This window comes from Hyposmocoma kahamanoa, unplaced genomic scaffold (assembly GCF_003589595.1).
Source record: "Hyposmocoma kahamanoa isolate Upper Pololo Valley unplaced genomic scaffold, ASM358959v1 100021, whole genome shotgun sequence".
In the NCBI taxonomy this organism is placed as follows: Eukaryota; Metazoa; Arthropoda; class Insecta; order Lepidoptera; family Cosmopterigidae; genus Hyposmocoma; species Hyposmocoma kahamanoa.
The window spans coordinates 8,969,732-8,984,919 of NW_020653200.1; the positions used below are offsets into that span (position 1 = coordinate 8,969,732).

Sequence of the window (15,188 nt, forward strand, 5' to 3'; positions counted from 1 at the left end):
TGTGTGTGTGTGTGTGTGTGTGTGTGTGTGTGTGTGTGTGTGTGTGTAAAACGGAACGTTCCCAAAATTAACCTCTATGGGTATGAAATACTCGCATCCAATGCAGTAGAAGCACATTTGCAGGTGGCAACACTGCATGGTAATGTCAAAAACGTCAAAGTCATCTTTTCGCGGTTTTATCGGCATGCCGGATAAGGCAATTTTTCGCCATTTAGGCTACGTCGAGGGGTCGTACGGCGACTAAAAAAGTTATCGGCGACTCGGCGATATTTAGGCTATGTTTGAAATAGGAAGAGGCGATTTTAGGCTACTTAATAAAATGTCTGGATAATTTCAAATTTGATTGGGGATTTTGTGGGGAATGTAGTCACATAAGTCTGGCAACACTGTTTATCGGCATTGTGAATTTGTGATTTTTGCCACTTAAAAGAAGAAGAAGAAGAACGTGATTTTTGTGAACCATCTTTCTAATTTGTGTTGTGAACGTGTTATGAACGGCATTTACACGTATATAAAGTATTCGTCTTGCATGGGAATATTAATAATAATTGTATGCTTTGTAGTATGGTTGTATTGAATGGTTTAACAGTTTTTTTTTTCTGGTAAAACTGCTGTTCAATTCAATGCTATTTGTGGTAATCGAATCAGACTTAATCAACATACAGAACGATGGAGCAAACTACCATCTACGTCTGTGGTGTATCCACTAATTTTGACTGAAAAGTATTTCACAGTGTATGGTTACGGTACCGCTAATAACAACGACGATCAAGACGACGTCCAAACGACATGATTTCAATGTAAAACTACCACCAAAGGTAGTTTGAAACCAAGTATTCTCTTTAGCAGGGTTTATACATTCTCCGATGAGAGGATGTTTACCTGATAGTACTTTCAAAAGCCTAGGTTTCATGAAAGGGAATTCTTTTTTTAAATAATTAAAAACGACCTACCTACTACGCATAATAGTCGCGACTCGCGCGGAAAAATTGAAACAAGCACGCGCTATTCGCTATCTAAATTAGATCTGATTGAGACAGCCAATAGCGCTCACTCAACACACAAGCACCACACACACCTACGCTTTGTACACTTAATTTCGTATATATTTTTTATTTTGTTACACCTGTAATCATTTGGGCATTGGGTTTTGTTAATTGTAATTTCTGTAAAAATAATAATTTAAAACTTCTTTTTCAAGTTATGTATTGTGGAAGGAAAAAACTTTGAAGGAAATTGTTCGTTTCCACAAGTCGCGACAGATATATTAATAAAGTAATATGTATTTGTATTCTAAATACACCCCATAAAATATATACATAATACATATAAGGAAGTATTTTGTAATTTGTAAATATTTCAATTAAGACGTAGCATGTATTTTGCCCAGCCCTGCCTTATGAGAAATGGAAGAGTATACTTACGTGATATTGTGAGATTTTACTAAACCGAGTATGTATCAAAAGTACTTTTAGAATCGAATCCCTTATTCGATTCTAAAAGTACGCGATATCGAAAATATCGAGTACTTACTCATATATAACAACATAATCAATACTATGATGGATTAGTTTCTTTTCGGAAACTGAATATTGTATTTAAAAATCCTACTGCTATTTGGCAACAGATATTATTAGCTAATAAACACCTTAAATAAACAGCTTAATATTTATGAACTTTCGGTATTGCACATTTGAGATGTTTACAGCTTCAACACGTATTCCACATTGTTATTTCGTCATTAGATCATCTAGCCTTCGACCAAATGCGTTCTGTAAATATTTTTATGTGAGTAATAATATTTTTGACTTTTCATTATATATTCTGATCAATGTAATTTACAGTTTGATTACTTAAAATTACTAGGACAAGAAACGATAATCATCACGATAATTAAAGCTTATAAAATTAATTGGGTACAAAATGCAACCACTAGCAAAATGTGTATCAGAGACCTATCCAAACGTATCAGTCTCAAAAAGTCACAAAGGAAATCGTTTTCACAAAGATTTTTCTTCGTATTTCTTTTGTTTCCTCACTGTTTGTCATTTAAAGTCATAACTTTACTCATTAAAAACACAAAACCAATAATATTATACTCAGCTTAACAGCATAAAAAAAGAATTCTGAAGAACCCTGTTTAAAACCCACCGTATTGCCAGTCCTCATGGTAAACCTTTAATTGATGTTCATCAACCAATATGTAATAAATGTGTGAATAAAAAATAATAATAATAACTTTTAATATGAAAAAATCAATCCTTTTTAACGGCCATGAAAAGCTGAATGTATGTATCTGAACACTTTACTGTACCACAAAAACAAATGATACGTAATATAACATAAATTTCAAAGATTCATGTACACAGGCGAGTTTACCGCATAAAGGAATTTCTTCCAGTAACAGTAGAAAATGTCGAATTATATGACGACTTCGGTGGCCTAATGGCTTACAAAGTGTGTTCAGGACAAGTAAGTCCCTGGTTCGATTGCCAGTTGGACCAATTTGGGAAATAAACTCTTCTGATTTGCTCTGGTCTAGGTGTCCAATGTAGTACTCTTATGAGTACCAGAGCATCATAGCTCTGGGGCACAAGAAATTATTTTTAAAAACGCTTAATTTTGAAACTATATAATTCAACGGGAAAGTGACAACAGTCGCATTCAGTGGCATTAGATATTGCTTGTGTTGTTTATTTCATCAGTCAACACTAAAATAAGATCAAGCTTTGTGTATAAGTGACACACTTCTTGGAGTATCCTCTTTACGCACTATATTTCACAAACCACTTATCACTGGTTCAGAAATTCTAAATTCTAAAGAAGGATGGCGACATTCCGTGTACGATTTTATGACCCAGTGACTTTGACGACGTGCTTTAAAGAGATCTATCAATACTTGTGATTCATTATCATAGCATCAAAAAAGCTAATTATGTACAACCTGAAGAAGCTGGGATTATAAAGTTGATACAGGTTATGTTTGTAACATTGCCCGTATATTTCTTTATTATTCTATCCTATATTATTGTTTGTTCCCAAAAATAATAAAGAACTTATTGAATATTCCTAAATCTGCCAAACTCTGTCACATATAATTTATTTAAATAAACATTTAAAAACGTCTGCCGCAATGAAAATTAATAAAAATTAAATCTACCCAAATGACAGGCGATAAATGGTCACGCTGTTCTCAATCTCAATGTGATATTGACATTTGCAAGAGGCCTCTTGTCAAAATGTTCCTTTGCTAACTTTCTTATCTCTCATAAATATTTTCTAAACATTTTTGTCACATTGTCTTTTATTTTTAATTTTATGTCATTACTGTTTAATGGATTATTTAATTACGTATTTCATAGCTTTAGGGTCTTAGAATAATAACGCAAAGAATGATAGTTTCATATCAAACGAACTGTCACAAGTGAGGCAAAAATCAAATTCATGTAGACTAGTTTTAGTAGTAGGTTAATTTTCGGTTTTAGTGAATATTTATATAAAAATACAAGTTGAAACGCGTTACTTCCTTGTGGAATGTGATGTTAGTATCTATTTTAATGTTTGTCTGACGTATTTTTACACTCATTTATCGCACAATTCGTCATTTTTAGCTAAAATTCTTGATCTGTTCGCGCTTCAATTTGCCTCGTGTGCTGACTAGGTTTCTATGCTTTATTATTCTAAGTTTAGTGTTTTATGTGTGTACTATAAAATAACCAATACTTACGTACGTTTCATTTTAAGCATGATTGAATGTTTACCTACCTAAGTAGGAACATACAAGAACTACTACGTACGTACAAGAACGTTAACTAATCTATAGTCGAACTGAATCAATTGCGTTGTGTTCTTGCAATATTAATCTAAAATACATTGTTGTACAATTTCTTAATTCCCGACTTCTAAAAATATAAAATTATATTGATATCTAGGCATAAACTAAAACGTAAAATTATACTAGCAAAGTCCATGAACGGCTCTTCATCATCAATTCATTTTATAATTGTCTTTCTATCTAAGCTTTCGCCATCCTTCTTTCTAAATTTGGTTTCTAATAAATTGTAAGATTTTATTACGCTTCATTGACGTTTCTTTAAACCCTTCGCGTGTTTGAACAATTTTACAAATTATTGTTTTTACTTATTGTTTTTACATTTACTGACCGAAGTAAACAGTGAAAACTTTTATTAAGTTCCGCATGAAGGCAACCAAATGTTTCTAAGTTTCGTATGGTTTCTATTTCTATTTAAATTTGTAATTTCGTTAAAAATAAACCTATTTTACTCATATTTTTATAGTTCTGACGAACAGACTTATTGAATTACCACTTCTACTATTTGCACGAGCAACATGATCAACAATGTATGAAACGGTAGACAAAATAAAACAAATTGAGTTCAAAGCGCAAAAGTTTTATTACATTCGCCATTAATTGTCACCACAAGAAAACGACATTCGTCGGCAAAATTCGTAAACTTCGTAGCCTCGGTTAATGTGAACTGTTGAGTAGGTCACAAAACAGAATTACTATAAATAATTATATGACAATCTGTGACTACAACTTCCTTTTGTAACTAAAAGAAGGTTTACAAATTATATTTTAATAGAGTAAAAAAGGGATATATTCCAAAAACAGACTTGCGAGGTTTTTAAATTTCACCGACGCGTTGTTTTTCTAAGTAAACTTAGATTGACGGGTCTAGTTGTAATATAAAATCATCATAAATTCCCTTTATATGCGATTCCCTTTATATTATATACGAGTTGTAACAATGTTTTGTTGTACCTAATGCATGAATAGCTCATCGCAGTAATTAGTAAAGTGCGTAATTTATCTAGGACTGTGATAACGTTTTCCAGGCTTTTATCATGGCATAGGTACCAACTGAATAAGCGTTTTGTCTGCAGAGACAATCCTCGTGAGATCAGGAACAAGGCAGAGAAGCAGCGGCGGGACAAGCTGAACCACTCAATCGCTGAGCTGGCATCTTTGGTCCCGCCGGTGGTGGCTACCAACCGCAAGATTGACAAGACTGGTATCCTCAGACTTACTGCCCACTATTTAAGAGCTCATCAGTATGGTAAGTCGTTACTTAATGTAAGTTTAGTGTTAATTACATTTAATGAAGAAATATTGTGGGTCAGGCTAGCCGTACATAAACCTACTGAGAATTAATGCGCTTATATTATCCAACATGAAAACCGAAAACCGACACCAATTAGTTCCGTCTAAATTGTGTTAAAGATACATTTATGTTCACCGTGAGTGTGGATAAAATATAAAAATACTATTTAAAAAATCTTTCCATAAATTATTGGAAATTATTACGTCTAACACGCTTATATGGAGCTATTGTAACGAACTCGTTATTTAGTGTGTTACTTCACTTGGTATATATGAACATTTTACTTTTCGTACTACTTCGAATGCTTATTATTTGGTATTGGATTTAGTTCACTTAGTCTACATATTTATTAAATTTCTGTCCTTAGAAATGCATAGCAAAATAATACTAAAACGTAGTTAGTAGGTGTCTCGATTGATCTATATACATTTTATAATTCACAAATGATTTTCTTGTTTCTCTACATTCCATAGTATAATTGTTCAATGTCGGAATGCAAGCTCCACCCATACTAATTACTCAGGAAACACTCGACTAAATCTAAAAGTATCCTTGCGTTTATATTGTACTTTGATTTTGAATTTATTTATATATAGCCGAGTTTCCTGGCCGTCAATGCAGGTACTCTCGTTTCGTATTATGTTATTGATTGCTCGCCGTTTCTGAGTGCAACAGAGTTGACCGAAATAATTGGCACATAATTAATTACCATCTATCACTTTGATTTTGTCAAAAAGTTACAACTAACATCTCTATTTATGTGCAAATTCTTGAGTACGTGAGTCAGGCAAAACTAAGAGTGAAGTTCATAACATAAAACGCTAATACATTGTAACAGCTTGTACCTACCGTATAATATTGTCTGTCAAAGAATGCACGCTACTCTCGCTCTTCTGTTAAAATAGAACAACGCTTATAATTGAATGAGTAATTTGACAAATGCAATCAGTAACCGAGTGTGCGCTCGTATAAACACTATGTACCTATTACTAAACGCCCGGACACGCTGAGTCACTCAATTTGAATATTAATTTATGCTCATTTAATATAGTATTATATATCAGTAATACAAAAGCAAAAACAAACTTTACCTGTCAAGGGCGAGAACCGCTTACCATTAAAGAGATATTCCATAGGGCAATTGATAAACTTCATTCTCTATAACTAACCAAGTTATAGAGAATGAAGTATAAGTAATACTCCAACGAAAGTATATCAAAGTTGATGCAATTAATTGGAGTAAGCACTTACCGACACCAAAAACCCTCATTAGGATTCCCTTATGCGGTTAGGACAATTTACAATCTGAGCCCCTGAGTATCTTTCAGAGATATGTTTAAAGAAATTTACTTTCTAACACTAGTGTCACATTATACTTGCGAAAATGTAATTTATTTTAGGAAAAATAGTAATTTATTCATGAAAAATAATGACAGACATAACATTAATATGAGAAATATAAATAAACGGGCTGTACTTCGCAGTCGTCTTTACGTACATAGTCACGTTATCTAAGGGGCAATGTATATATGCGCTTCAATGTATAATAAGATTTCGGTTGATATTCAAAATTTGTCATTCACGAGATTTAAAACTATAGTGAAACAAAAACTTTATATGAAAGGTTATTTATTACACACCTTCTTATATACTTCAATGACAAAAATCCGTGGTAGTGAAAGCTCTTACAGATTGTTTCGATCTATGATATTTGTAATAGATATTGTAAATTATAAATGAGTCAAATGTGTACATATGTTTATTTACAAAGAGTAACCCCTAAAGTTTCTTGTTCATCCTTCTCAGAAGAATCTGCCTTACGAATGAGCAGTAGAGTTTAATCAATATTTATATTTTAATATTTCAATAAAGATTATTCGACTTTGTTTAAGTGTTTTTAGAAAGCGGTCAAGCTTCATTTTTTATGATATACCGGTCCATATTAGTAGCAGTGCCACTCAGAGCTTTATATCCTAAAGATCTGAAGGACACTGCCAAAGATGGCAAGTCCCTTGTGCCTGTAATTTCACTAGCACCCTTACCCTTCAACACAGGAATGCAGTAATGCTCACATTACGCTTGGCGGCAGAGATAAGTAAGGTGACAGTTCTTCCCTGGACGAACTCTTTCACAAGTAGCTCTACTGCTACTAAAGCCGTTTAAATTTCTACGTGCAATACGTTCGAATTATTATTGCACGTAGGCGCACGCGGTTAGGCCAGCCGCACATCTTCGCTTTGTCAGTCAATAATGAATGTTGTGTAATTCGCACAATATTTTCAATAATTTGTTTGGGTTCTGCTTCCAACTTGTTATGATTAGTCTTTGCTTACCAGTATCACAGTTTTACAAACCATTATGTTGTGCAATACATTCATTTCAAGAACATATTCTTACGCAGAACAACAGTGGGAGAGTGTTTGCGGGGAAGTGGGCGCTGCGGGCCACATCAAACAAACATGCTTAAGTTTGTGGAATCGAGCGCTAAGTGTAGGCGCGTTTAAAATACTTTTCGAATACATTCAACGATTTTTACGAAAACCGTTGTATACACACATAACGATAATTCAACACCAAATACTACGTTTACGGAACAACATTTTAGATACATTATTTGACTAACTACGTAACGTAGAATTTAATCACGGCCAAACTCATGTTTCTCAAATTTTTTTTTAATTAAATTGTTCATCTGAATACTATTGCATTATTATAGGTAAATTTAATAATTGAAAACTGAAAATATCTTAAAAGATTATTAATTGCTTGTGTTAATAAATGATAACATTAATATGTAAGTTATCACATTTTAAAAAAATGTATGACATCATTTGCATATCTACGTGTGACAGCGTAATTGTCTTTACGGGTGGCTTCTTCTTTACGTTATTACCGAACATCAAAAGCGTTGCGCTACTGAAGGGAAGACATTATAATTCTGAGCCGGTACTGTGTAGAGATTTTCAATTTCCGGTGCCTGTAATAAATAGAAATTATTAGAATGAATATTTATTTTATTTATATTATTTTGTAATAATCAGAATTAGAATTGGATAATTTATGACTTCATAAACGGCTGTCGTTATATCTTTTCAGTAAAGCTTTGTACATTTTTTTGCTCAAATTAGTGTTCAAGTTATGTAATATTTTCGATGCGGATTTTATCCCCACCACTGCAATCAAAAGCGATACACCTTGTTGGCATATGACATCGATTGTCAGTTTCAGTGTCTTATACTTACTAAACTCCGTATCCACTTTCAATCAAGGCTTTAGTGACCTGCTCCAACGAGTTTTAAAATCGAATGTTAAACGATACTCTTCATTAAATTCGGACAAAGCGAACTTCTGGAAATAGTCTGACTTTTTTTGGCTATTTTTTAAAATCTTTACGATTTCGGATTATCCTATAAACTCAATGCCATCGTTTTCATCACCGAGCAATTTTAATGAACAAGATTTGATAATTCTGCTCAAGGTATATCTCAATCACAGCCTTGCTTTTCTGTGAAACCGTTGTTATATACACTTATCGATGTTTTTTTAAAAATAAAACATCAACTACTAGGAACTGGACCGCGCCTACTATGCTCTTTTATTGACATAAATCTAGAAGTCTCCAAATCTTCGGCATCATTTTTTTTTTATAATATCAAGTGACGGAACTAACAAGTCGTGCGCCTGATGGTAAGCCACACGCCTGTCCATAACAATTGCAGTGTTCTCAGAGCTTTAAATGCCACTGCGGCCGTCACCCTGAGACATAAGTTGACATGTCCCTTGTGCCTGTAATTTCACCAGCACCCTTACCCTTCAAAACCGAAACACAGTAATGCTGAAATTACTGCTTGGTGGCAGAAATACGTAAGGTGACAGTTACTCCCCTGACGAACTCTTTCACAAGGAGCTCTACTGCTACTAAAACCATATTGCATCCGTCAATCATGTTGCATCCATTGGTAATTGCAGCTACAATACGTTTTTGAGATTTAATCCATATTTCAAAAAATTGCCCAGATCCTCAATTGCTTTTTCAGCGGTCATATTGCCTTGTATCCGCAATAAGGGTAAAGTTCGAAGTTTCTTTTGGGTATCTTCTGTTACAGTTAAATGTCCACTCTTCAAAGCTTACAGAAAAAGATTCACCACCTAACCACATTTACTTTATGTCCTGTATTAAAATACTTTTATTTTATTATCTTGCAAGACCATCTTTCTCTGATACAGTCAGGCGATTTTTGTAAGTGATATCGACCGTTCAGATACAGACGTGTCATGTCTTCCTAAGTAGTGAAAGTTCTGAATGGGACACCCGCTAAGCAAACCATGCGAAAAACTGTCGCTTCAGTACTACAGAGAGACAATTTAAAGGTTGACGTGAAGAAATCAGTTGATTTGGTTTTTCTTTGGCACTTGTATATCATCATCCTCTTCTATTATTGGTGAAATCGACGCAGTTGGAGGTATCGGATTATTAATATACTTACAGTTTTGATATATTTGATTGGCATATTATTGAACTTCATAACAGTACGGAAAAATACTTATTTTAAGAACGCTGAATAACTGTTTATTATTGTATTGCTATAATTAATACAAATTATTAATACAAAGATCGAAAGTAAAGAAAAATTCTTTCTATCTGACAGAACTCGAACCTGTGTCTGTATGCCAAACTAGGGCAACAAGAAATTTCTCACAGGTGACAACTACGACAAAAAACAATCTTCTTCTTAATCGCTTCTTCACTGCTGAGGATCGTGAGTCCACTTCATCCTGCCAACCATTTGCCTCCATCGGTTCCACTCAGTCGCATGGTTTAGTGCGGCGCTAGCTCCCGTTGTTTGGACATCTGTTCCGACCATCTTTTGGGACACCTGCCTAGGTCTTTTTCACTCCACCTTCCCTGTCACCATCAAACGCTCCAGGTTATCAGCATCTTTACGTGCCACATGACCAAACTAGCGTATCACACGCTGCATGCAAGTTGAAGACAGACACTGAGCATTCTTTATCTTGAGTTCGTCAAGTACAAAGACATTGGTGGCTGTCCACAGTATCTTTAACTTTCTGCGCCAGCGCCACATTTCAAAGGCGTCTATTCTCTGCCTGCCGGCGACTTTCAGTGTCCATGTCTCTCAAAACAATAAACTTTTGAAATTTAATTAACGTTCAAGAAATTAATTTATTATTCTTTCAGCTCTATATTGTAATTGAATTTTAGATATTTTATTTCAATGAAACTGTAAATATGTAAATAGTTCTCTTTAATTTTTGTTATTTATTATATTATGTAATATCAAGAAGAATAAAAAGGTTCTTACTTTTTCACAGCGTCATTGTCTACACTAATGCAATCATCAACAACTTCACTTGAAAATAATACCACATCCAGCTCGAGTTAGAAACTGATAAATGAATGAATCGAATTAACCGGGAAATTCCCGAACATTTCGCCGTCAGTGCCGGTACAAAATAATAAATTGATCGAAACCCTAGTCGTAATAAAAAAAAGTCATAACAAATCTAATTAGTAATATTTATTTGGTTTCATTAGCTCTAATAGTTTTCAATAATCACCTTAATTTCATGAAAGCAGTTTCTAAAGTATTATTTTAAGGACATTCTCTAAGTGAACTTATTGTAACAGGAATTAAATTACGTTGACAATTGTTGGGACTTAGTAATTTTTCTTGATCGAGCATTACGTTGCAGCGTCCACTAAAGCTTGTTGATCCTGGGTTATCGTCTTCCATTTCGTTTTGAGATGTATTCGTGTGCATTTTCTAGGTAAGTGGTTCTGTAACACAAGTCATCTCATTTGGACCGAACCTTTATTTACGTCATTGTTCATTTTGTCTATAGTCTCTAACCGCACGTGTTGCCTTATAGGCAACCAAACATACGATACTCGTATTATCTTAACTTTCTAAAACCAAATATAAAAGTATGAGTATAATGCAAATGTGACAAAATCTACATCGACAGCGAAACATCCAAAACAGAAAAATTTTTAAAGTTGTAAAATCCAATAGTCGCCTCGGAAGGCCCTCGCGTAACATCGATTCTAATTGAAGACCAATCGTTTCTAATTGAAGACCAATCGGCGAAGACATAAACGAGGAAATATTTCTAGAATAAATATAAAAATGAAAAACAGAACCGCGCCAGGAATGGATCAAATAGCAATCGAGTCAGAGCTAAATAGACATATGAATTTGATCAGTGCCACCAAGCTGAATCTAAACAGTACAAGTCCCTATTCTCAAAATTCTCACCTCAAAAACCTTCAACGAATACTGAAGAATGTTATCTATTTGCAACACGGGTTATAGAATATTCACAAACTTCCTTCTGCAATGACTAGTTACGACTATAGCGGAACTGGGAATCACCTAGCATCATTCCTCAGTAATAGATCAACTGACGACCACATGTTTGCGCTCAGGCGAATACTTGATGAGTCTTGCATTGAACATTGAGAAAGCTTTTGATTCTGGCAACCCAAACGCACTCCGGGGTATATTTCTCAATAGAACGAATAAAGCCCTAATAAACAGAATTATTAAGACCTGAATGAACGAAATAACGCGCATTAAATGGTGTGTACAGCAAACCAAATGGATAACGAAAGGTAAAGGAGTAAAGCAAGCGTGCCCACTCTCACCACCATTGTTCATTCATTGTGATAATGGGCGACCTAATGAGAACTCTCCACCACAGGAACCAACATACCAGTAACAAAGGAAATTAACTATGTACGCAAGTATATAAACTCTACTCACAGCCGGCAAACTATAGTACACACAAAATGTAAACAGGCTATCAAGAACACAAAAATAACAATCCATTTTGTAATGCTATCAAGAATAGAATGTCGAACCGTCCGCTTAATATACAAGATGGTCATTGAAACCACAATGACATACGATCTCAAAATGCGCGGTGCACTAACAAAAAACCAATAGCGCGAAGCTAAGAAATTACGAAAGGCTAATACTTAGAAATATAATTAAGCAACCCAAATAAATGAAAGATACATTATATAGCGGAGGGATAAAATAATCACTAAATAAATAAAATACGAACGACTCCATAAAACATAACATGAAATACTGTCAACGTAACAAAGATAAGAATAAATTTAAACAATCAGCAGAAGAAATGCGTAGAATCCCGAAAACCGACAACGAATCTATAAGCGAAATAAATGATATAACTCGATTTGTATCGACGAGGACACAACTTCACCCAAGATAATCCTTTACGGCAGCACGAAGCCCACCACAATCAACGCTCATCATTCCTGATACTACCTACCTACCTACCCAAATAACTAACTATCTTACTACTTACTTTCTATCACGCGCTGCATAGCCGGCTGGAATTTGGAATTAGGAAGCAGTTAAATTTATTCGAATTATTTTGAAAAGTTAATATAATCGATCGGGAAACCATATCGTATGGGTAGCCATAGAATAGATGAATTAAGCAAACGAAGGGGTGGGGTAGGATAGGTTTCGATTGACATATTTATTACCGATTAAAATATCACACTGTTCTCTTCAAAGAATCTTAGCTCGTTTACAGGTGATGTAAAACGGAAGTAAATTCCGTTTGCTTTCTACTTATAACAAGACAACATGTGTGTATCTGTAAAAGTTTCTCTCATACTTTTCAAAAAGTTAATGCCGATAACTAATAACACCCATTCCACTTAGCTGATATTACGACTTTCTTACACTGAAACCTGTCTCGCAGTATATAGTGTTCAAAAAACCATGTGGTTTGTTTCTTATATAATTCTATACACGCAACAAACACAATATACCTTTCTCTAGTGTCCAATTATTATTTCTTTGCAACGGTATACATTGCTCTCAATTAATATTAAGTATATAATTTAAAACAATTTTTTTAAATATATAGACACACTCTTGGCCACAATCTCACCTGATGTTAAGCGACAATGATACGCGTTTGCCTTAAAAAAATACCTATTCACGCTAGCCTTGAATAGCCCCAAATCGTGCTTTTCGGGAAATACAGACAGAGCCAGTATAGCATTCCATTCATTTGCCGTTTCGCATCAGAAAGGAGGAAGCAAAGCGCTTAGTGCGAATAGGTGGAATATCAACGACATAAGAATGGAGTGCTCCGGATCTTCTAGTCGACCGAAGGAGGACCGGTGAGGGTGGAATTAAATTGAAAAGTTCCTGCGCACACTCCCAGAAATGTATCCGATAGAAAACCGACAAGCGGGCTATTTTTCTGCGAGTAATGATAAATTAGTATTTAGGGCGCATTCCCATTATGTCGTAACGTTTTATTTATCGTCTGTAGCGTCTAGTCTGTTCCCATATCACCACTGTCTGTCGTGACTGTGTTGTGGACGTTTATTTTATCGTTGAACGACTGTCGTGTCTAGCTGTTCCCACTAGATCGTGATGACAATGTATCGGTTCACGGCAGCCACATTGTCGTTTTGCATGAGAGAATCGTTAGAAGCTGCGATTGTCTGTCATCACATTTTTATCGTGACTTTTTATTTATTGTCAGACGGTTGTCGTTCTATCAATCAGCCTATTGCAATCCACTACTGGACATAAGCCTCCCCAAATGTACGCCATGGTGCCCGATCACGTGTTTTCCGCATCCAACCACTGCCCGCGACCTTCTTCTACCCGTTGTCGTTCTAGGTCTTCCTATTGTCACGACAATCTCTCGTCGTAACGCCAAAAAAGTCGTAAACGACAATGAATCGTGTTGCTCTATGTGTGAACAATTTCATTTAAATGTACAAGCCACGATACTTTAAACTGCACGACTATCTGTCGTCACGATATAATGGGAACGCGCCCTTAGGTAATAAATACAGTAGAGGGTACAAATTACGTACTATAAACATAGACACATTATTTAAATATTAATGAATTAGGTGTGTGTGGTCTTAGCTTTCTGATATTTTTTGCTTACTATTTTGTAAATGTATGTCTTTCAAGGGAATGCCGCAAACAAGATGCACTAAGTTTGCTTGTTACTAATAAATGAAGATTTATTTAAAGTACATTGTGTATTAACGACGGTAAATAAGAAATTACTAACGAGGATCTATTAGAAACACGAAGCCAAAGAACGCGGGCCTTAATAACTTGAGTTTTGTATTTTTTGACCGTCCGTGATACTTACGACGTTTTTCATCACATTTGCGAGGAAATAAATACAATATAAATATGGTTCACAACACAACAATTATGGATTTTGCAAATGGCAGGTTGTTGTTTTTTTTTTATTAAATTCGTCCATAGATGATACAACTCGAACTAAAATGTTCTAAAAAGCAAACACTCATGCGGTATTGTTAAAAATAGTATGTGGCTGAATTGCAATTCAATTTCCGTTTAGATAATATTTTGAGCGAGTTTCAATTTTGAACTTAAGTGACCTCCTTGATTGAACTTGAACCTGACCTATGTAAGGAAGTATGTCATGCTACAAATAAAAGAACTCCTTACTGATCATGGCTGTAATCAAGTTAGCCACCATGCAATCATACTATTTACGAGCAAGAATTTTTTTTATCTACTTATTACTCGATGTTCATAGTTACAACATCGTACACATATACAATGGTATGTAAGCAAAGCAAATAAATACAAGCGTGAGTGTAACTATCTTGTTGCAAATATGCCACGACTAATTTGTGAGAGACGTACGCGGCCAATAGTACGTCTATTTCTGTCCACCGTCATACATACCTACATACCTTAGTATCACACTATTATTATGATCTTTATAGCTTGTTGACAGTTTATTAAAAATATAACGCATGAATGTCACTAGAATTGTACGTCTAATAAAATTAATACAATATTAGTGTTAAATATATATTTATTGTGTATTGTCATAAAACACGATCGTTGTACGTAACGTGCGCCGGCGCCGGCCACGTGAGACGCCATGCCTTTCGCACTCAGGGCATCATCGCTGTGGTACATACGTGTAGGCGGGAGCGACGCCGACTTGGCGCTACGTGTTTTCATCTATAGTTCTCTATGGCTA

The 15,188-nt window shown here is 34.8% G+C and overlaps 1 protein-coding gene across 2 annotated transcripts in view; it reads left to right on the forward strand.

Annotated features, from left to right (window-relative positions):
- Window positions 1-15,188, forward strand: part of LOC113233373 (circadian locomoter output cycles protein kaput-like) — an 82,127-nt gene that overhangs the window by 24,761 nt on the left and 42,178 nt on the right. For both annotated transcript variants that reach the window (XR_003310694.1, XM_026468526.1), the window contains exon 2: window positions 4,909-5,081. Coding sequence is in view for 1 of the 2 variants with exons in the window: in XM_026468526.1 (XP_026324311.1) it covers window positions 4,909-5,081 (173 nt within the window). In the remaining variant the exon portion in view is untranslated. The remainder of the gene's footprint in view (window positions 1-4,908; window positions 5,082-15,188) is intronic.